Source organism: Cololabis saira, chromosome 7 (genome assembly GCF_033807715.1).
Source record: "Cololabis saira isolate AMF1-May2022 chromosome 7, fColSai1.1, whole genome shotgun sequence".
Lineage (NCBI taxonomy): Eukaryota > Metazoa > Chordata > Actinopteri > Beloniformes > Belonidae > Cololabis > Cololabis saira.
Genome location: NC_084593.1, coordinates 28724571 through 28748541, shown reverse-complemented (window position 1 = coordinate 28748541; position 23971 = coordinate 28724571). Strand labels below are relative to the sequence as shown.

The following is a 23971-nucleotide window of genomic DNA, read 5'->3' as shown; positions in this document are numbered from 1 at the left end:
TTTTCCTTCATAAAATATGTGGCATGTGACACAGCTGTACACAAATAATGCAAAGAATGTGCACTGATAAAATGCCATGAGGACACAGACATTAATAATCAAAAGTCCATTGCATCACTGCAATCTCGAACCAAATCTCTTTACTTGACAGATTACATGGAAAATCGAACCATACAATGCAATATAACTAAAAAGAGCTGATCAGGTGTGGCAATACTAGTGACTTTATATCCAAAGGAACAAAGATAGAGACCCAGGGAGGAAGGGAATGGGCTCTGCCCCTAAAGTTCCCCTCAAGGCAGCATCAGGATAATTCTTCAAAGGGATTATCCCAGCAGCACAATGTTCCCCGGTTTGCCCATTGTATGCCTCTTTAAGCACAACTGATAAATAAGTAATTTTTATTGTACACGGATCAAAGTCAAATATTGGGTTTTCTTTGGATTTGTTTGGTTTAAGAAGTCTAACAAATAGTTTTCTTGTACTTTCTAAGTTAGAGTCTATTACCTACATGTTTAAGAAATAAGATTATAAAGTATAGTGTGCAGTTAACAAGTTAGAAAGCTAACACTTTGGCCTAAATAAAAAAAAAAGTCACATGCAGATATGGTTTTAAAGCACGGAAACTTCTACTAGATGAAAGCAAATGAAAGGGCAGTGGGCGAGAAGGAGTTTAACACTACTTTGCAGTTGAACTGCATTTATGTTCTACTCCCATAATTTGACTTCATCTGTCTGCTCAATAGGGATCCAGTCTTGGATGACTCACACACAAGAGCCAATATCCCCATGGGATCACTTGCACATTTAATTTAAGGTAAACTAATAGCTTAATTTGTTTGCAATCACAAGAAAAAATTAAAGCTGCAAGCAGCGATGAACAGGCCCTCGCGCATGCAATTTTCACCAATACAGGTCAAGGACTCAAAACCGAGTCTGATGACACCACCCACGACTCTTTATGTCAAACCATTGAAAAGTTATTGCAGAAAATAGGAACTATCACATATCGACCAATCAGAAGAAGGGGCGGGGCTAATTCAGGCCAGTGAAGGTCAAGTACTCAATACCGAGTCTGATGACACAACCCACGAGTCTTTATGTCAAACCGTTCAAAAGTTATGGCAGAAAAAAGGAACTATCAAATATCTACAAATCAGAAGAAAGGGCGGGGCTAATTTGCACCAATTATGTTCAAGGACTCAAAACCGAGTCTGATGACACCACCCATGACTCTTCATAAAAGTTATGGCAGAAAGTAGGAACTATCAGATATGGACCAATCAGATGGAGGGGGGGCGCGCTTTTTGGCGTTTATCGTCGCCACGGTAACGCTTTTGACTGAGAAAAGTAATGCGCATCATCGCAGGATGGAGACGTACATTTTGATGTATAACACACCTGGGTGCACATTACGGTTCGGTCGAAGAAACGGCTGAAGAAATGGCATAAATTGCGCCAAAATGGCACGATTAATTCAAAATGGCCGACTTCCTGTTCGGCTTCGGCCATGGCGCCAAGAGACTTTTCTTTAAGTTGCGACATGATACAGGTGTGTACCGTTTTTCGTGCATGTACGTCAAACCGTATTGTGGGGCTTGAGGCACAAAGTTTTCTAGGGGGCGCTGTTGAGCCATTAGGCCACGGCCATTATTACAAACCATTAAACATCAAGTTTTTTCGCCAGACCTGGCTTGCGTGCAAAATTTGGTGACTTTTGGGGCACGTTTAGGGGGCCAAAAAGGCCCTCATTTGTTGGAAGAAAAATAAAAACGAGGAAAATAAAAACGAGAACTCCTACAGATACAATAGGGCCTTCGCACTGTCAGTGCTCGGGCCCTAATAATATCCTGCTACAAAAAAAAAGAGTATGATCCTCTCCACCTTCTAGTGACAGCTCACTCTTCAGTAGTTCATGAATTTTAATTCATCTTGGTGGTTAGGCCAATCCCCCAGTTGTATCAAGTGACAGAGAGTTTTAGTCAAATTGAAATACCCTCTCTGTCTTTCACTGCTCCCACCCCGTAACGTCCTCATTTCTCTCCCCCCTATCCTCCTTACCCTGTTCCCTTACTTTGGTCTTCTTCTTTTCCCTCGTTTTATCCATCTGTTAAAATGCCCTTATTTTTGTCATTGACTGCTTATAGACAGCATTGAGTTATATGCCTGCTTTTAACTCTGGGTGCGCATGTAAATGACTTTGGCACTTGATGTTTGAAGAAAAAAGATGTGTGTATATATATATATATATATATTTTTAAAAATCCGTAAGTGCAAAATCAAACAGATAAGAGGCAGGAGTCTTGCTTTGTTAGGTAATGTTCGTCTTGATGTGCACAGCCTTTTATGATTTCCTTTTTACAACAGTCAAAACAGTTAGTTTTGGAGGCATTGTAACTCTGAACACTGAATAGGTTTTTTGGGGGGTGGGTGTTAGCCTGAGAGGTACCGGTATGTTGTTTTTTTTCCCACCTTAGTAGTAAAATAGGCTTTTACAAGAGCACTAATAAAGGAACACAATAATTTTTTAGTAAACTTATTTGATGTTCAGAAGTAGAGCTATCACCTGTTCACCTATGACAACTCATCCATTTCAACATAGGAACAAGTGCTTCACAGAAATTTAAAAAAAATCCAGAGAGAAAAAATGACATATTCAAAGAGGGTGTCTTAGCAACATTCACATACGACTCATATTTACTTACTCCACTGCTGAAAACTAAAATAGTTTAAAACACAGACTTGTGCTTCACAGCTCAATAGATTTCAAACAGAGTGCTCTGCTTATGTGAGCAGTGCTCCATGTTTTGGAGCATTGGTTTCCCATCAATAATCAATTTTGCCCTTTTTTGTGTGTTTGTGTAACACTAGCTTGCAGGTTTTCAACTCTATCATGTATTCAATCATCCATGCATTTTCTATATCTGCTTTGCCCTTTTCAGGGTCATGGGGGGTGGGGTTGGTGGAGACTTTCCCAGTTGTTATTATGCAAGAAGTGGGTTGCCCTGGACAGGTTCCCAGTCCATCAGGAGGTTATAGAAAGACAAATGAAACAATCATTCATACTCACATTCACTGATAAGGATATTTTGGAGTCAAAAATTGAAATCAACCTTTTTGACCATAGTTCAACATTGAATTAACATCGTTTGCTATCTGGGTATCTACCTAAATTTCCATTTCCCCACCTGGTACAATTATCGGTGATCATTTCACTGATGTTGAGTTGAGTGCATGTTGAGTTTGAATCACTGCACAGAGTTTAATGTATTATTACTGTATGGTGTAGGAACTTAAACAATAAAACATGCTGTGAGAAATATCACAAACAAATAATCACCACAATTCATAAGAAATACAACAAAAACCAAAAAAACGTCTGTTTGCAGGTTAGACGCTGATGGAATCTACTATAACATTGGTAGTAGGGCTGCACGATTACGGCCAAAATGATAATCACGATTATTTTGATCAATATTGTGATCACAATTGTTCATCAAGATTATTCAATGAGCTTAGTCATTTTTTTTATTTTATTGCACTATCATGTAAATGTATCACATTTGTATGCTACATTACTGCTAATTTACAAACATTTGCATGAAAATAAAACTGGTGCTCGTTCTTCACCCTAATTGTAGTGCCTTTGTAATAGAAATGGAAATAAAAATAAATGTAACACAAAATTAAATAAACTGAACAACTGCTTACACTCACTAACATTATACATTTCTGTTTATTCTGGGCACATATCTTTGGCCAAATGGAACGTGATTGCTTTGGTGATCTCCAGTGTTGTGCAAGTTCATACTTCTCATTAACTAGTTCAGAGTTCAGTTCACATAAAAATGAATAGTTCACGTTCATAGTTTACCATTTTAATTTTGAACAATTTCAAATTCAGTTCATTTCAATATTTTTAGGTGAGAAGTACGAATAAAACACCACCCTATCCTAAAACTGTTCACTGTATACAATCATCTATTGTCCTAGTGGCTTTTCAACCTTACTCAGAGGCTGTAAATCTCCAACAATGTAGTCTATTATCAATGTGTCTCCCTCTTGCTGGGAAATCAAACCCCTGAAGCTACATCAGTGTGACTGGGGTCGTTGGGTCTTCTTAGTCTTTCCTGATCACTTTTTTTGATTGTCAAGGACTTGCAGATATTTTCTCACACTGGACGGATGCTTTAACTCCACATGAGGTTTACAATTTGAAGTTGACGAGGCAGACGCTCAGACTTGTTTTCTCAGCACTAGTGGACATAATTTGCACAGAAAGGTTAGATTTCTACCGTCAGACTCTTTGGGAGACGATGTGTAAAATTCCCGCAGGAATAAGCGGCGGCATCAACTGACGGCTCACTGACGCTGCGTCCGCATCGTCTCTCTTCACTGGTCATGTAAAGACTGCACCGGGCTCGGGCCACCGTTGCCATGGAGCTGGTGCCCGTTGTTATGCTAGTGTGCACTGCATTTTGGGTAGTGTAGTGTGAAGTCGCCGTCTCGTTGAGTATTTTAAATACCTAAACAGTAAAGCTGAAACTCACATAATCTGAACAGTTTCTGAACAAATTCCAGTTTGTGATCTGCAGAATGAACAAGTTCACGTTCAAGTTCTTATTTGCAAATATGTTGTGTTCAGTTCAACGTTCTCACAGAAATGAACGTTTTAAATTAACGCGTTCATTTGAACTCGTTCATGGACATCATCTCGACATGTCTTTGCGAGGTGGATGGATACGGTGACGCGGTTTAGAGGCTTGTTTTGAGGGACATTTGCGATGATGAGGAACCACTCAGGCTTGCAACGGATGCAAGGTTTTTCTTTGCCTTCATGCATTCATTGTAGCTGACAGTGATTTGTTTTTAAATGGTTGAAAAAGTTAGTTGTGTTGGCTTGTGGTGCCGAAACATCTTCACAGCACTCTTTGCATATTACATGTTCCTGGTTAACATCACTTGACCTAAATCTGGAATATTTCCAGACGTCGTCGTTGTCGATTTGCTATATATTAAATAATTTTTGATCTAATGTTTTACACTGAAATTAATTACACACTATAGCCTGTCTAAAATTATAGGAGCAATATTATTTATATAAAACAACTATTTTGTCATGTTTTAAAGGAGCTGTATGTAAGAGCAATAATAAAACAAATCATAAAATGACCCCGATATGTCAACAGACGATTAAAAATCATGTTCATTTCAAATACCAATGTCACTGACAACAGCACTCAAGCCAGGATATTCCAGTTTAAAAAGAGGAGTTGCAGCCCTCAACTGATGTTTATGTTGTCATTTTTTGTTGTGGCCTGAAGCTCCACCCTCCACCTATCTCCCAATCACCAAGTACGTATTGTTTCGGCATCCGGGTTGCCAGCTCGGCTCTAATTATCGCAGCCATGGCAGCCTACGTTCCTGCTGCATTCTGCAGCCTACCTGGCAACCTCTGGTCGGGGGGAGGAGGGGGAGGGTACACGCCGCTCAACAATATTTTGAAAGTGACTGCAGTACCAGTTTTGGCCATTTCTTACAGACGGCTCCTTTAAGAATCATTTTGTACTATGCACAGTGGCGGCAAGTTTTTTTTTTTTTTTTTTCTTTTCTGGGAACCAGAAAAAAAATACATGCCAGAATATATATTTAATAAAACAACACCCTCCCACCACAGCTAGAAACAGGCGTGCACGCACAGAGAGAGAGAAAGAGAGAGAGACGGCGAGCGAGAGAGAAAGCTAGTTACGGTACGTTAATAGCACACATGTGGGTCGGAGCGAGAGGCTTAACATCTGAGGGATGCCGTCGTTGTTGCGGGCGGGTGCACCTTCAGTTACAAAACAATTAGACTAAAACATTGAAATATGTCAATTATTTTATTGTCAAAACGGACGGGGCAAGTTTGCTTACTGTTTTCAGGTGATACGCCATGTTTGATGTGAAGCTGTTATATCCAAAAGGTTGCTTACAAAGTTTGCATTCAACTTTTTTTCCATTGTCTATTTTTTTGAAATTCTGCCACACTGCAGATGCCTGAAATGATAGAGTTCAACAAATCACCGGATCTTGTCTTTCTACTTTACAATCCATCCGTCAATAGTCAGAGGGTTGGGCTAATCCAAATTAGCAAAAACAAGGGGGGATCCAAAGATAGACCATTACCTGTTAAAGAGTTGTGCTCTGAAAACAACCCCTTTACAACTTGGTACTTTCCTACCGATGAAATTAAATTAAATTAAAGAATCGACCAATCAGAATTTTAGTTGAGCCAGGCCGCATGGACTAATAAATCGACCAGTCGACTAGGAGACAGCCCTATGATGTAGTAAAATTCAGGTGAGTGAGGTTAGGCGCTGCAGCTCTGGGAACAGCTGTAATTGGCTCATGCAGACCGCATGCTGTGAGTCAGTGGTCTCTTACTGCCTCATGCGGCCAGTCACACACACACACATGCACACAAATATTGAGACAGTGGTCTCTGATTTGCTTTGCAGATGGTGCAATTTTTTCACCCGCCCATTTTTTTTTTCATAATAATCGCATGATCACGTAATTTTGATCGTAGGAAGCCAAAATCGTGATTGCGATTAAAATTGGATTAACTGTTTAGCCCTAATTGGTAGATCCCTCCTTGGAGGCGTCTACTGAAGTAAGTCATACGTTATTAATAAATTAAATGACCTTAAGGGGTGGAGGAATCATCACATCACTGATCTTTATTGCTTAAAGGAGACCTATTATGGCATCTAATACCTATTTTAAACAGGCCTTGAATTTCTTAAAAACAAGCTTTTGATTTTTTTTGCTAAATAAATTAGAAATTCAGCCTCTGAGCTGAATGTCTTTAGCATCCCAGTCTCTAACCTCATTATCTATGCGGGATTCTGAGTGGGCGGGGAGGCTATGATAATGAGGCTCTGTGCTGATTGGCTGCCTGAATGACGCGATACACCACTACGAAAAAATGGCAGAAGCTCCGGCCGGCTGAGTTAGTTGTTGGCGTGGTTTCAAGCATCAGAGGCCAACCTATGTAAATCGCATTTTGGTTACGTAACGAAAGGGAGCAGAATCTGAACGGCTCGTAAAAGCCACATCACACTGGACGGCTCATCCGGGCGGCTGTACAGACACTGCAGAATTTGGTTGCTTTCCTCCTTCTCTGAGTTGGCAGGCTGAGGGGAGACCACTTTATATATGTTAAAGCAAGAAAAAACCTGTTTTTCATAATAGGTCCCCTTTACGAAACAGTGGGAGTGAGAGATTTTCAAATGGGACAGTGGCCATAGGGGTGTTCTGCTGCCAATCCACAGGACGTGCATCCCTGGAATGGTGGAAATCCCATGCAGACGGTTTCCCTGGTTATCACCGGAGGAAAGCCTCTCTTGATTCAGGGGCAGGATAAGAGAGTGGCACATATTTTAATATGTGCACTTCCACATTAATCAGGACTTGCTGATCCAAACTGTTCACAGTTCAGCAGCTTTGTGAGCAGTTTGGATATAGAATTAGGAATCAAGTGACAGGTGACGGGAGCAGATAGTCTAGTTCAGAATAGAGAGGAGGATGGATGCTCTTAAATATCCCATATAGCGCATATGAGTCTGAGCTGATCAGTGATAATTTAATGGTATTTAAAGACCTGTCTGAACTGTCACATTTTCTCCCTACTTGCTAACGTGTTAAATAAACAGGTTTTGTGCCTGAAAGCAGTATAGCATGCATGGTTCTAGGCAAAATAGGAAACAGTCGCACATGGGGAAAACACACGGAACCACTGATAGAATATGCAAACTCCAGGAGTAATTTGAATCAGCAACACTGAACCCCTGTGTTGTATTTTAGACCAATCCCATTGCTGAAAATACTCTGTGGTTTACCTTTTCATTTTCCTTATTCAAATGAACAAGATTATAGAGATGAAAGGTAGAACTATAAGGTATTTATCTTGGTTTTTGGCTTGTGGGCATTGGCAGAGGGCTTTGGTAAAGTACAGTCAGAAGCTGGTTACAATTTATTGGAGCAAAAGTACTAAAACAAAACTGTACAGCTGACCTTCATGTGTTAACTCAGTTAAAACTGTCCGCTGTGACTCTTACAAGACCACATATATATCATTTCATTATGCATAATAATGATGTAACTGTCTGTGACAGGTGGATGTGTTGCTCATCATGTCAGGCTGCAGCCCTTCAACATTATCAATCATTTTCTGATCACTCTCTCAGCTGATTCAGAAATTCAGAAAATAGTCTTTCAGTTCAAAATGACAGCATCACAATGACTTCTTTGTCCATAACCATATTTATACAATAATAAATACAGTTAAGAAGTAATGAGTTCAATATTTTCCCTCTGAAATCCAGTGGATTAAAAAAATGAGAGAGGAAAAAAAGGAAAACACAGGTATCTTTAGTTTTGTTGTTTAATTCTGTCTTGAGGTCAAAGTAATGGTTTACACTATTTTTTCCCTCTCACTTATTTTTACAATAATTTACCAGAATGCAGATTTTAAGGTCTTTTTAAAAACAAAATGTAATCCATTCTGGGGAAAACTGACCCCTGGACCACCCAGGCTTATCCAGGTCCACAATTTTATGCATCATACTCAAGCACTACCTTCAACTGCCAACCCCATATGTGTAGCCTTGCGCTCCAAAAATAGACTACAGAGTAATCACTCATACATAAGCAACCAGTCACTGTCATATAATAAAAAAATAAATACATAAACTGCCAGAGAAAAAATATCACCTGTCAGGAAGTCGGTTTTTCAGTGTGTTTAAGGTGACCCACATTACACCAAGTCATTCTTGTGACCTCTGAAGTGTTATCTCCAAAAGGCAAACATGACAGCATTAGAGCCCCTTCTACTTGTAAAGGATGCCTGAAAATATCTGACTTTGCAAAGATTCAGTCTCCCTGCATCTGCAACGCGACATTTTCATGGTCAAATGTTATGCTGGGAATATGGGTGATAATGGTATTATGATAAACTGCTGAAATATTTGATCCACCAAACAAAAAGGTTCATGACAGGGTGCAGTGAAAATAAGTTTAACTAGTTTATGCTATCTTGAAAGTGGAGAGGTTGGGGCCGGTCTTGTGATTCCTCTTTAGAGTCTATTCTCAACTTCTGGTGTGGAGCCCTTTGTCCTTCTCTGACCTGGATCATCAACTGTAAACTCATTAGAAAGAGAACACCAGATGACAAATGCCCCGGGATCATGCTGAGCATTCATCTGCCACATTTGTCTGAGTGACAAAGCATTTCCTGCTGCCTGGTAGGGTCAACTTACAGGGCTCCTATACATTTGATCACGGTACAAAAGTCAGAATCATCTCCTTTGATCATATTGATGATGTGCATCTTCTCTTGGCAAAGAAAAAAATGTATTAATGCCCACACTCATCCACTGAATGCCACAGGGGCTTAATTGACATTATCTGGAGTGAGACTGGCCTGCACTTCCCATTATGTTTAACCCCACAGACAAGCGGTTGTACTCTGGAAAGTGCATAGAACTCTGCAACTTAACCAGAGAGACTGGACACCCCTGGCAATTTCTTTGTTGTGTCTAAAAATAGCAGGTCCCAGTTGACTCTCTTGGAAAAAAAAGCAAAGACACACTTCATTATTTCATTATATCCCCCACTCTGATTTACATACACACCAGAGGAAGAGTAATTTTCATCCGAGCGTCATGGCTGTGGAGAGAAGCTGCACACAGATCTCCAGCAGAACAGCGCACGCACAAAAACAAGCCAGAGATCCTCACAGCGCATCCGACCCTCAAGAGACAGACATGATCTCATGTTATCACTGCTTCCCCTCAAGCATTAAGATATGTATGCATCATGTCAGTGATATTTGGACTGCACAATTCAGCCTTTTCAGTCACTGCGATAAATAATGTATGGAGGAGCTGAATGGAATTTAATTTGAGACAAATCCAGGAAGCAGAGTTGTATACACTGTTTTTCTCTGATTCATCTTCATTCATGTGATGTTTCATTTTCTCTTTATATGCTTAGGGATTTAGATGGATTTTCATATCCTCTTGGACATATATAGCTGTGACTCTCTGACATTGCACAGTTGTGCACTTCCACTGATGGACACTTTTGAACTTTTTGTGACCTCAGCAACTTTTCCTTTGTGCAGTCAGCATCCTGAGCTAATACATACGTAGCAATATTGGACACATGAGTCACAGCATACTGTGTACCTTTCATTGATTACACTCAATATCATATTGTTGTCCAGTCTAGAATAAATAATGACAACCAAAGTGTGTCGAAGTGAAGTTCACTTAAATGACATTTTGTTGTTTATGGGGCTAGAAGTGTCTTCAGATTTCAGAAATCTGAAAATGTTATGCCATGAAAGGAGGAAACAAAAAGCGTTCAATAGGAAAAGAAAATCTGAACTAAATCTCTAGGGGATATGGGTGCAGTTAATCATCACAAAACTTCAGCTAAACACGCTCTAAGTAGTCAATGTTCCCGTTTAGAACGTGTCTTACAGAAGACCCCCTTAAGATTTGCAGACACCGACAGATGTGAGTCAGCGGTGAGGCACAAGGGGTTTGGTCAAACAAATTTGGTGGGTCTGGGTGACCTTAATCACTTCCAGGTTCATCCACACTCAGATTTCACTTGTGTGCCTTATTTCAGGTCACCGCCTCAAAGTCAAAGTAGGGCACAGCCATTATCTGAGGGAGCATAACGTAATCTTTCACACAATACAATAGGGTCGGTGCAATTCGCTGAAGTCATTCAAGTGTTGTCCAATATTTCTGAGTCGGAGCATGTGTGCTCCAACCAGCCGCAACTCTGTACATGTGTGAATCACAGGTACTGTAATCCAGTTCTTAGGACTGTTTCCGCCGTCCTTGGCAGAAAACAGATATTGTAAGCTCAGAAACAATAAAGCGGAAAAACAAAAGTGTCACAATGAGAAATACTATAAGATGTAATAGAAGCCTGGCTGCAAGATTATGTAGTTAGGGTGGGTGGGTGGGGGGGTCGGGGGGGGCTGGATGATTTTAATAGCAAAAGATGGATGAGAGGCTATATATTTTAACTAGAGAAAACTGTGAATTGAGTAAGGCTCTGTAGTAACTACTTATTCCCAGAGCCAGGCCATAGCTGCAAAGGGGTATTAAAAGAGCTTCTCAAAGGGAGTGTGAGAGGCTCTCTTCATCAAATCAAATCCATATCACTTCATAATGACTATCTCACTATTAAATCAACAGTCTTAGAAAACTGTCCAAAACCCATGTAAAAGTATGTATGACTGATCTTGGGAATGATTTGCTGTTCTGTTTGAAGATGGCATGCACATAAATTGTTTATGACCATTGGCAGATATCAAGCGCATTATTTACAAAGACTCTTCAAGAATATCATTGATTCTATCATTTTCATGTCTCGAGCTCTATCCCAGTTTCCACTACACTGTGGAATATATTTGTTTGGCATTATCGTTAAGTTTTAAATTCCCTCCTACAGCAAGCTGTTATTGGGGTAGAGATGTTAAAGACAGTGAAGCTGTTCTAGACCGAGAAACATCAGTCGCGATAGTACATTTTACGAAGAGATTTTTGCAAGATACAAATTTATACAAATAAAGATCCAAGCCATTTGACTGAACTGCCAAGGTTATTACCACTGACTTGTATTTGCTTTATTGGATGCATAATCTTGAATTCATTGTTAATGACTGTGTATATAAAACATGTACATTTGTATTATAAGCGAAGTAATTAAAATGCATGGCACTGATAACAACAGCAACACAATGCAATAACTACATTGATCACTGCAGCTATGACAAATAATCTATTTGCAGAGGTAGTTGCAGCTATAGCAGGAAATGGTTGTGTGCCTGCACATTAACTGTTTTAAAACATAATATTTTACCTGAAATTCTTGTTATTTATTTATTTATTTTTCAACTTGACCCCTTTGCTTTTGACTGGGCAGGCTGAGCGCACATACGTCATCGCTGAACGGTTCAGTGTGATGGATTTGGGGCCCCTTTGGTCTTTCTACCCCACACTAAAACAGACAGCTGCATGCAACATCCTGTTAACACAACTGCAAACACAAAGCAAGATTGGATGAGTGAAAATGTTTTGGTTAAACAGTTCTTCTGTATATTAGATTCTTTCCAGTTAGCCCACTTATGCACAGCTCTAATTAGTCAATGGGCTGATCTCATTTGTTCAAATGCTTTTGCTGCAGGTGTCCAGTCCAAGCTGAGAAGATTGCCGGAGGCATTAAGTTAGAGAGGTGGGCTTAAGAAACCAATATAAACGACTTAATGGCTTATATGCAGTCATGCTTCCAGCTTACATGCGTGCTATCAGACATATAGCACCGCCACTGTTTCTAAAAACTGCAGTGAAGGACACTGCTTTTGTTGTCTGTGTGAAGTAGTGTGCATTAAACTACTTGACAGTAGTTATTTTCTATATGGATGATACATTTGGCACCGTGAAAAAACAAGCACCTCACTTGGTTGAGCAGATGCATCGTGTACAGCGGTTGTAGTTCTCTTGCTGCCGGCCCAGGTTCGACTCCTGCTCTGTGACCCTTGTGTGCGTGCGTGCGTGCGTGCGTGCGTGCGTGCGTGCGTGCGTGCGTGCGTGCGTGCGTGCGTGCGTGCGTGCGTGCGTGCGTGCGTGCGTGCGTGCGTGCGTGTGTGTGTGTGTCTGCTCCCACCTCCTCTCTTAAGTGCTCACAATAAAGGCCATTGGGGGTAGAACTGATTCTTTCTTTCTGAGGTTGCTTGTGTTAGTTTTCAGAAGTGTTGAATTCCCCACTCTAGTATGAATTTTAGTAAAAAATGGATGGATGGATTGATGGATCAGTGGCAGTGGTGATGTTTCTTAGAATATTTAACACAAATTTTGAATTTTTTATTCATCTTTATTAAAGATACATTTGCTGAACTATTGATTGTATTTGAGTATTGGAAATCCTAATATATAAACCTTATAATGACGCAGTTATGGGGCTATGAAAAATAAATTAATGTGAAAAGTAGGTGGCACAACTACAGTATTAATACTAATGGTTTATATATAACTTTAAAAAATCTGGGTTTGTGAGTTTCCTTGAAAAAAAGTTTTCTCAACTTCTTATTTTTTACAATTTACTTGGTAAGTCATAAAGTGTTATAATACTCTGGAAAAGATTTCCGGATTCACTGTATGTGCTTGTGAGATCACACAGAAATAGACATCTTCAAGCACAAGCACAAATACAGAAATCACCCACGGAATGTCTTCCTACAGCTAGATATGTTATGTCCACCAGAAAAGCAAGTGTTTGAAACATAGTGATTAGCACAGCGTCTCGTTAATTTTAAAAGGGTTTGCATTGGGACTAATTCAGAATTAAGAACTGGCATCTACTTTAAATCGCTGTCTTTACGCATTCATGGGGGAATACTGTGAGGATGGGGGAAAAAAAGACAATTGTCTGAGGTCTACCGATTATCCTCCGCAAAAGCCTATAATCTGGCTGAAAGTACTTAAAGAGTCAAGCAGCAAAATAAACAACATTGATTATCATCCCACTGTTCTTTTTTTCCCTCAGAAGAGGACCATGCACCAAGGGAGGAGGTTGGAGACTAAGGTTGTGCGTTCCCCCGTCAGCGCCATCTGCTTGGGCAAATGCTAAGGCAGGCTAAATACCCCCTGAGTCCTCTGTTGAAACCAGATTATCAGCTATTCTGAGGAGGCGGACGAGGATCTTATCATCTCCCAATCTCTTTTACAAAGGCAAATCAAGAATTCTGTGCAGGGATTACCAGGATTAAGGAGGACACAGACATGGCCCTCCTTAGACAATGTCTTAAGTTGTTGCCTCTCCTTTAAGTCTGGCTTCCTACAGCTCGCAAACAAACAACTGCATCTCATCATAGCATTGTCTTCAAAAATGCCTATTTCTCTTGGGTTGAAACATTATTTCCACAAGGTTTTCTTTTTGTACTACTGTATACCACGTAGTACTTTTTGTTCTTTGTGGTATATGATTAATATGTTGCCACTCAATGCCATCTAATCAGAGCTACATTGTTGAAATGCATTGAGCTTTACATGTTTACATGTACTTCAGAAGGCAGAAGACAATGCTTTGCACAACTTGCATAACTACATCACATATTACTGAACAATAACAGTGCGTAATACAGCTATAGAAAGTGCTCCTATGTTCCCCCAGCTGTTGTTATAGAAAGCTAAACAGGCTTTTTGGCTGTATGCCTACAAAAATGGAAAAGGATAGAAGAATTTTGATGCAAACAACTTTAATGTGCAAGTACATTACACTTGCACATTAAGGACACTGCAACTGCAATAGTTGTAATAGTAAAGTCACACAGAGAAATGTTGGTCATTTCAATTTTGCCTTGTTGTCATGGCATTTGTCTTTGTGTTCAGAAGGATTACAGTTAAAAGTACACGGGTACTATTAAGGCTGAACCCATGTGATTATCTTAAAGAGGGGTGGGCTAAAGGAGAAGGGTCAGGGATGTTTCTCAAAGCCTTTAAAGCAGAGTTATCCATGCTATTACAAACCGCGGGGACATACATCACATGGAGTAAAATAATCAAGTTCTGACAAAGCCATCCAAACCCACCAATGAGAACATCTAAAAATCAGGGCATTTTTTTTTGTATCCTACACAAGAGATCATGATGGATTTCTCCACCTGGGGCAGTTTAGGGAGGACCGAATTATGTTGGAGCCACACCAGAAAACCATATGCTCCTTGCACACTATCAGGAATCACAGTTTTAGATCACACTTTTAACAAGGAACAAACAATTGTACAAGCAATCGATGTTCTTCAGATCCCTGCTCCACAGTCACACCTCGTTTAATCAACCGAATTGTTTTCAATAAAAACAATCTCCGGGCTGTACAGCTATACTCAGCATCTCAGAAAGAACCGCTCGGCGGGCTTCCACAGTGATTCGATTGTTACACACACAAAGGTGGCTAGCCCACCACTGCTATGGGGGGGAAGATGATTGAATTATTCAGTTTGGCAAAGATCTGGCAGCAGTTGTGTGGAGTGTTGTCTGGAGTGGAGTTCAACTGTATACAAAAAAAGAAAAAAGAAAATAAATCTTATTGTTTCCTGCACTGCTGCACAGCACATGCATAAGTAGGCTCTCTTAGTCAGTCAGTTTTGCTTCAGGACAACTTCACATGATAACCTGAACATGCTTGCTGCTCGCTAAATTGACTCACACCTCCCCATAGACACCCAAGACATTTAATGCTTTGCTTTTTAAGCATTTGAACTATTTACATGAACAGAATGAAAACAGAGATGTGACTTCAGGGGAGGTACAAAACCATAAAACAGAGGCGCAGCGTTTAAGACGCCCCATGCCACCACTGAAAACATATCTGTGTAAGTAGGAGTAGAACGCGCAGCCAAAATCCACATTTACAAGGTAAGAACAGACTGGAAAACAAATTTATGGACACTTTCACAGCTTTGTGACAGGTTTATAATTATCGTAAAATATCAACAGTGGTGCTGGAACTACTGAATCCTTGTTGCTTTGAAAGGATCAGCTTTGGTGGCCGTTGCAGTGATCATGTAGCTCAGACAATCTGTAATCTCCAATTGTCACTCTATACCGTCTGAAGCAGATGATGTTCATCTCAGTGGAAAATGTTAGAGACTTGTAAAATCAATGTAATACACAGAAATGAATGTTTTTCAGGCCATCTCAATAACAATGCTCTGTAATTGTAGCCAGGTAAATAACGGATATGTACCAGTTTTACATTACAGGCAAGGAACTGATAACACTGATGTACTGATTGCGATGATTGCCTCTTCAAGGTTGGGGAAAGTCACTGACCAGTCTTGCATGCTTTTTCTTGGATAACAAACTTCATGTGTGCTGATTAAACTTGAGACTCATTTTGCGTAACTAATGATAAACATGCCAACTGTGTTACTTTGGTGTGTCAAAAAGTTTACATCCAGAAACTCAAACATCTACTGAGATATTGTAAACAGTAAAACAAGGATATGGGGAAACAAAAAAGGAAGAAAAAAAACACAATCAACAAAGTCCATGTGGATGGTCTCATCACCATAACAGAATAAATGACTGCATGTGCGTCTGTGTAAACCCCTGAGAGCGGGTCTGTTTATGCTGAAAATGAATCATTGTGTTAAATATAATCAAATTCACCACAAATAACTAGCTTCCTGGCCAGTTAGATGGAATTGAATCACATGTCCTTTTAAATCATCAATCAAAATGTCAACATGGAAACTGGAAACACTTCTTTCACAAACATAATTCAGGAAAATTAGGGGTTGATTTTTAAAAATAATGAAAGAAAATAAAAAAAATCACTGAGAATGCAAGCACATCTTAGAAAATTGAAGCTTAACAATGAAATGAACCAAAAACATACAAAAACTGGCCAGAAACTTGCATTTCTATTAAATCCTTCATTTATTTGTTTTCTTATCTTTTACCTGATATTTCAAATCTGCGGAAGAATCTTCTAATCACTAACTATATCCTCATGCTGAGTCTTTGTTGGATAATTTTTTAAATATATATATACGGCTCTTATAAAACATTCTCTTTGCTTAATTATACAAAACATAAAAATATCAAACCAGAATTTATCTCCCTCAAAGAGACAATATTACCCTGCGATCCATGTGAGTGGTGTGTTTTAAGTAAAGGTGATGCATTTAGAAGGTGTATGCCTATCTATGAATAGAAAGCTGACATTTATGCACTTTCTTCACCGGCATGCTCATCTTCTCTGTGTGTACTATATCGGAAATCACCAAGGACATTTTCCCCGAGGGAACTGATTAGTTCTCTCCCAGTTTAAAAATATGAAGTAACTTTGATAAGCAATTAAACATTTTCTGTTGTCAGGCTTTGTTTTATGCCTTTCAAGTCTGTATTTTTGCAGTGAGTCTACATAGAGAATGCAAAAACATGATGTTTGAGTGCTGGTTACTGTACCATCTCACATCCATCTCTCCTGGATGTGTGAAATCCTGCACTTGTGCACTACACCATAATTGGAGAGCTATCATTACCAGCTTTCATGGGAGGGAGGCAAAAACAATAACAGAAAAAAATGTTGATCCAAAAAAAGATTATTTTTTTTGTCTCTGCACTTCAAAGGATGTGTGAAGCCATATTTACATAACTTTTCATCTCCAATCTATTCCTAATTAAAGATGTCTATCTAAACCTTCATATTTTTTCATTTCTTTCTGCTATTTAATTTATATATTAGTAAAAAAAATGGACATGGAATATAATGCTATATTTCTTAGGCTTAAAAAACCTATTAAAAGTCATAATTTATTTACTGGATATGTAACACCTATTAATGGTGTCCGAACCAGCACAACCACAATTATTTTACCAGGTCAGGACCTCCCTCAACAATGCAGTACCTAAATGTACAAAACTGTTTTTCTCAAGAATATATATGCCTCATTTTAGTTTTACTCTTCTCACCAAGTAAACGCAGCAGTTACAGCGAGCAGACAGTCGGAGGGAGTGATGTAAATTAACGTTGAAAACAGTGAATAAGAAGAGTCATCGAAATATGCAATACAATGCAAAAGACTTTAATAAATTTCAGAAGCGCACACATACATAAACAAAACATTTACATTTTTCTCCACACTGGCAAATCAAAGTCAGTTACAAAGATCATGTAAGGTGCATGTTGTACTTCACATTGAGTAAAAGTGAGGTGTTTCTGTCTCCCTTACATGGACAAAAGCCCTCCCAATATATGCATATCACACACACACATACACACACACACACACACACACACACACACATATATATGTGTGTGTATGTATGTATGTTACGTATGTATTTTTTCCTCTTTTCCCCAAAGATCAGGCAAATCTAATTATTACACAGTGCTAGGATGCTATGTATAGTTCATACTGTGGCTCCTACGCAGTAGTGAGTACATTTGATACCATAATTACATGAACATACCTCCTTAAATAATAACAGCCTGCCTCACAGAACGGCAACGCACATAAAATTTAAAGCTTTAAAATAGACATAGTCTGTACAACTATGACATCTAAAGATTAGAAGAAAGAAAAAAAATCATAAAGGCTTTTGGTCCTTGCAGTGATTCAAATTAACTATATATATTCTCTTATAAGAGGAAAAAAAGCCTCTGGTACTGTCCATCTGCACATTTTTGACTGAATACACAGGCTATGTCTACTTTAATGACTCTAATTCTATGGTCACATGTATGTACTGAAGGAGCCTGTTAGGCCTTACCTATCAAATAAATCTTTAGCTTACCAATTAACAGGACTATTGAACAACATTGCTGCTAATCCATCAAACCAGTTACTGGTGTTTACTGTAGAAATGATTGTAGTCAGAATATACCACTATGGTTGTATTGGTGAAAGGAAAAAAAAAAACGAGTGAGGAAAAAAGACGCCCTAAGAAGCACTGATGTCACGGATTTTCTGTCGAAAGCGAACATATTACTGTTTTTATACTGAATCCTGGATTACCTCTTCATTTTAGTCTTCAGTGTTCTTCTCATCAAAAAATGTTTTTTTTTTTTTTAGTCTCTTCAATAAGTGCACAAAGTAATTTTTGCTTTACCCTACCAACTCACTGACTGGGGATTATTATGATTCTTTTTTTTCTTTTTTTTCTACCATCTGGAGTCATTTTAATGTGGATCTCACAGGTTAAATCACTTCTGATTTAGGAATAGAAAGCGGCACACAAAAGGTTAGGCTTAGCACTCTTCAAATCTGCCCTACATAAACAGCTTTTGATTATGACCCCAGCATTTAGTCCCTTGTGATTGTGGCTTAACGCAGAGCATTAAACTTGTCCAACCACTTCTTCCAGTGTAATAACAGCGTGGCGATCTTTAGCACAGTTTTAGGAAAGAAAGAAATCAGAAAAACACAACAGATGTGACTGTACTGAGAGCATATATATCTCTTATACATTAACCGCCCCCCGCCGCTAACAGTGCTGTCAGTGGCATCAAAAGTGGAACAGAAAAAAGGCAAAGAGTGATAGACATGATACACTGCGAGTGAGTTCAATACTAACGTCAGCCTCGGGGCTGTAGGCCTTGCAGCATAAAATCAACATACGTCATCGGTTCCATGGGCAAAACCCAGGTGGAACAAAGTCAAATGATACAAAAACTACAAAGTAAGAAAATAAAATAGCCACCAGGCAGCTTTGAAAACAAGGCAAAGAAATGCAGTCAATAAATATAAACACCATCAACTCTGTGATAGAGATACATACATACATATAAACATACTTTACAGATCTACTGACTGTATTTGACATCTATTTTACAGATTGGGTGCTGAAGTGAGACATTTTGGGGGAAGGTTTCTGGGCAAATCATCCTCACTGATAACAGGCAGACTGTAGCAAAGGATTCAATAAAGCATTTCAGTGTTCCAACAGATTCACAGGAGGAGCTTTGTCAAGTTTTCACGCAGCAACATGGAATATGTCTCCTTTTGTGAGACACCCCACCCGCCCTTTCCCTTTTCCAAATTCATTTTATTTACTCGACTGAGTGAAGAGGTGGAGTTTGAGGCTGCAGAGACAGTCAAGTACTTGTTTCACCTCTTCAGTTCTTGCTTTCCTTCTTTCCTCCCTCTGACCTCTCTCTCTCTCTCTCTCTCCCTCTCTCTTTTTCTCTCTTTTTTCTCTCTTTAGGAAGTGGGAGCTAGAGATTGATTTTAATCCTGTGGGAGCGAGCTGTACCTGTGCCACAGAGTGTGCCATAGTGTGGTGGTTTCAGTGCCATCTCCTGAAATATAGAGAGACAGACAGATATAGGGAGATTGTCGTTACAATGTCAGTGAGCTCTGAGCAGCCTAAGCTGTAGCCTTATCAGTGCGAGGCTACATTGAACATTGAATACAAAAAATATCTGAAAAGTGTGTAGAAGATAAAAAAAAAAAAGCATTCTTCAAGGTGCGGCTGGCAATCAAGTCGTTATCATGTCAGGTTTCCTTGAAGAATGCTACAGGTGTCACAAGTTTGTGCATTTTTCCTGTACTTATCAGAGCATGCAGTCTTATCAATCATCACTCCCAATTTGTCTTTTTGTCTTCCACCACACTAGTGCAGCACTCTTTCCCCTCGAACAAGCATTTGAATCAATTTAGACCCACTCTTTCATTCGGACCCTTGCCAGTGGGTCCTCTGATATGTACAGAAGGTGACATTTGATCCTCAGGAAGTCAAAAACACATCTGTGAGTGTATGAAACAGGGACAAGCTGACCTGACAGTGTTTACATCGGGGAGACACAGTGACTGCAGATGCAATGACTTAATGGAACAAAATAGATCAAAAACATAAAATAAATCAAATGACAACAAAAAACACAACACAATACAAGCGACACCGTCACAAAGATTTGATACTGAAAATTATACTAAAAAGCAGAGTCAATCTTTGTGACTTCTTTGTCGCACGCTCTTGTCAAGTGTGAAAGCCCACACATTGACCCAAAAAAATGCACAGTGATGTGGAAAACATCTAGTTTATTATTAATCCCATTCACAGGTGCTTCTGAATTCTATAATACTGAACTAATAAGGACATGGGTGCAATTCAAAATGAGGCCAAACAACAGACACATTTGCCTCAAGGGTATTTAATTAAGCATAATTTCGATGTATGAGACACTACAAAACAGTAAACATTCTCATGCATTATGCTGGTAAGATTCATAAAATCGCAAACCTTCAACAAAAGAATGCATGATCCCTTTTTTTTCCCCTTTTAAATATTCACGGTAATGTCTGAAATCACTCGGGAAGGCCGGTAGTTATTTGATCTGCCCCCTCTTAAGCACATGCCTGAACAAGACCTCCTCATCACTGGAGGGAGATTGACCTCTAATATCAAGAGGGTAGGGGTTAAAAGAAAATGATGAGATGCATAAAAACTAAAGAGAAAGGAGGGAAAAGAGGAGGCTGGCATTTGCAAATAGAGCTCTCCTTGTATAATGAAGCCATATGGTGGCACAAATCTGGAGTCTCTGAAGTATTTTTTACAAGCTTTTACTCCTTATCAGCTACATCTGTAAAGTCCCTGAAAACATTTTGATGACCTTCAGCCATAATTATCTCCTCCTGCGTTTCCTCCCTATTGTTATTCTGTAGGTGGGCTTTTTGTCTCTGCTATTTTTTCACTGGATTTAGGTATGTGACAGATCCCTACAAAGTCAAGAAAGTACTGTCACTTTCATGAAGAAGAAAAGAAAAACTCAACATCCCACTTATGATTTCTGACGTCGGACTTCTCACTTTATGTTGCACCAAAGAGAGACAGATTAACTGGCACTTAAGGAATAAATGCTGCTTCGGTTAAAAGAACTGCACTTGAAGTGATTTCGACAAATTGCAGAGTGCTCACGTATTCTTTTTGGCTCATCTGATAAAAGCAAGAACCATAACTTTTGAAGAAATGTTGTTTTCGAGTGTCCTTATTTGGACTTGGAAATTAGAGTTTCTTGAAGCAAGTGCAAAGATTAAATCAAGCCAGGATGAAACTGTAATTGGGTCTCAACAAACAGAGCTGCTGGTCATCTGCAGCGCATCACTCTGGATCCTGAGGACATGACTCACCCAAGGCTAGTTTGTGGCATCGCTGATAATCTTGTAGGACAACTGACTTTTTTTTTTCCTCTTTCTTATCAGCCTCATTCGCAAACCAATTACAGTGATTTTAATCATACGGTATTACGAGTGATTAACCCTTTAGTGCATTTAATTAACCTTTGCAGCCACTGATTCTCATCGGGTAGAGCTTCGTGCTATTTTTTTTTTCTGTGACACAGGCTTTAAATAAGCACACTTTAAACTGATGGGAAATCTAATGTCTAAAGTGGGAGGAATCACTTGTCAGTTGCTCAAGGGTACACAAAAATTAGACATGCTGTCTCTGGAAGATGGCTGGAGCTGGCGCTTGATGAGGAAAACCAATGAGAGCAGATTTTTTTTGATATATTATTCAGCTGCTGGGAGTATTTGACATCAAAATATGAGAAAACTGAACACGTGAAATCTGTCTTCAGATAGATGAACGACTAAATATACCTTAGGAATAATGAGATGCTTACATAGCTTCAAAGATTTGGAAGAATGTTTACTAATCAAATATTCATAGGTTTTAAAATTACGTTCACAAAAATACTTGACTATGATCAGCAACATAAGTAAAAATCAATTTAAATCTGTGATGCATAAAATTCATAAGGGATAATAATTCAGAATTGTTGAACGCACACTGAATATTTCTGCATATTTCCTGGCAGAAACTACACGTCAGACGGAAAATCATTCTGACATCTTGTGAGTGTGTCATATAAACACGTTATGGATTAAACTGTTGGTACTAGGGGCAGGTAGTAGGCTTACATATAATACACCATGACAGGGCATAGCTTTAACTATGGTTTCAAATAAAAGGTGGATGAAGGGAATGACTTTCAGCTCAGTGTGGGTGTCTTCATAAATTATCCTAAGTACAATTTTTTTACCGGATCAACAGTCATTTACAACAACTACGCTATGAGGAATTTTGAAGCTCGCTGGTTGTCACACAGGGGTACAACGGGAGCAAAAAGACAGAAGCCAACCAAGAAATGGTGAGCAATATGAGGGTGTAGTAACATATGAAAAAAAACCAATGACAATAAATAAATAAATAAATAAATATAAAAATCAATTATTGATGCAATATCATGAAAGTGGCCCAGAAATGCATGAGTGGCAGTTCTGATAATTATGATCAAAACTGGAACGAAAACAAAAACTCGCTACCAAGCAACCACCAAATCTTCAAAAAGAAAGAGAAAAAAAAGCTTAAAAGAAACATAACAAAAGAGAAGAAAATGGTTTGAAAAGCCAACAAAACTGACTGGATGCTTGAGACTCGGGTAAAACTATGGCAACACACATGTCAGTGGGAATAAATTGCGACCCAGTGTCACAGCTATTCAGCCTTGTTTAATTCAATTGTGCTCGGGACGGCAGGTCAAATACCAACATGTATATACTTTGTCAGGTATCAGGAGTAAAGCGATGGCATTCTACAACGTGCTGTCAAAGTTGGAAAACATCTCTTGTGAGACTATTTATCGTATAGATGAGCTAATTCAAGGAAAGCAAAGAATGTGTAAGACCGTTTGCAATTTATAACAATTTGGGGTCATTAATATAGAAAATTTAGTATCTTAATGCAGAGTTGGCCTGGCAGGCGTTTTTATGGACTATTGCTCCGTTGGTGTTTAAGTATATTGGTCTCAAGGCTCTGCATCACCTTGATCCGGCTGACCCCTCCCATGCCCCGAGCCGTACTCCGTCTTCCCCACGGCGTTTTGCTCAGGCTGTCAGCACAGAGCAAGGCCGACTCTCCTTACATCTGATTTACATTTATTTCCCTTGCCAGCTTTTATTTATTGGGGCACTTCGCACTTGGCACGTATCTCTTAGGGAATCATAAGCCCTTTGCTGTACCTTGGCATTCAAATGAGCTTCACTCCCACAAAGCCTCACTGGCACTTTTAAGACATTTAATATTATCAGGACAGAAGCCACAAATCAGTGGGTTATTTATCAAGTCGCACACCAAAAGTGATTTTTTCTTGTTTTCTCTCTTTTTTTGCTATTACCTTCAGACTTTCTGGTCTAATGAATATCTGATGAGATGAGTAGCCTTTGACACATTTTACACGCCTTGTTAAGCATGTCAGTCAGACATACATAGCTTCCTTTGCCCTTGACCTCAAATACATCATCAGAGAGTTCAATCATTTTCTCCTGTCCCAGGCCTCTCTAAATCAAGGGGTTGCCGCTGAATATTCACAGTAAGCACAGGAGCATTTCTGTTTT

The 23971-nt window shown here is 39.2% G+C and overlaps 1 protein-coding gene across 3 annotated transcripts in view; it reads right to left on the bottom strand.

Moving 5' to 3' along the window:
• Positions 1 to 23971, bottom strand: part of pcdh11 (protocadherin 11) — a 151824-nt gene that overhangs the window by 112234 nt on the left and 15619 nt on the right. Inside the window, exon 4 of one of the 3 annotated variants that reach the window (XM_061725453.1) lies at positions 17680 to 19872. The exons of the other annotated variants lie outside the window; for them this stretch is intronic. Within the exon in view, the coding sequence (XP_061581437.1) occupies positions 19789 to 19872 (84 nt within the window). The 3' untranslated portion in view covers positions 17680 to 19788. Of the gene's footprint in view, positions 1 to 17679; positions 19873 to 23971 lie in introns of those variants that run through there. 3 annotated transcript variants of the gene reach the window in all.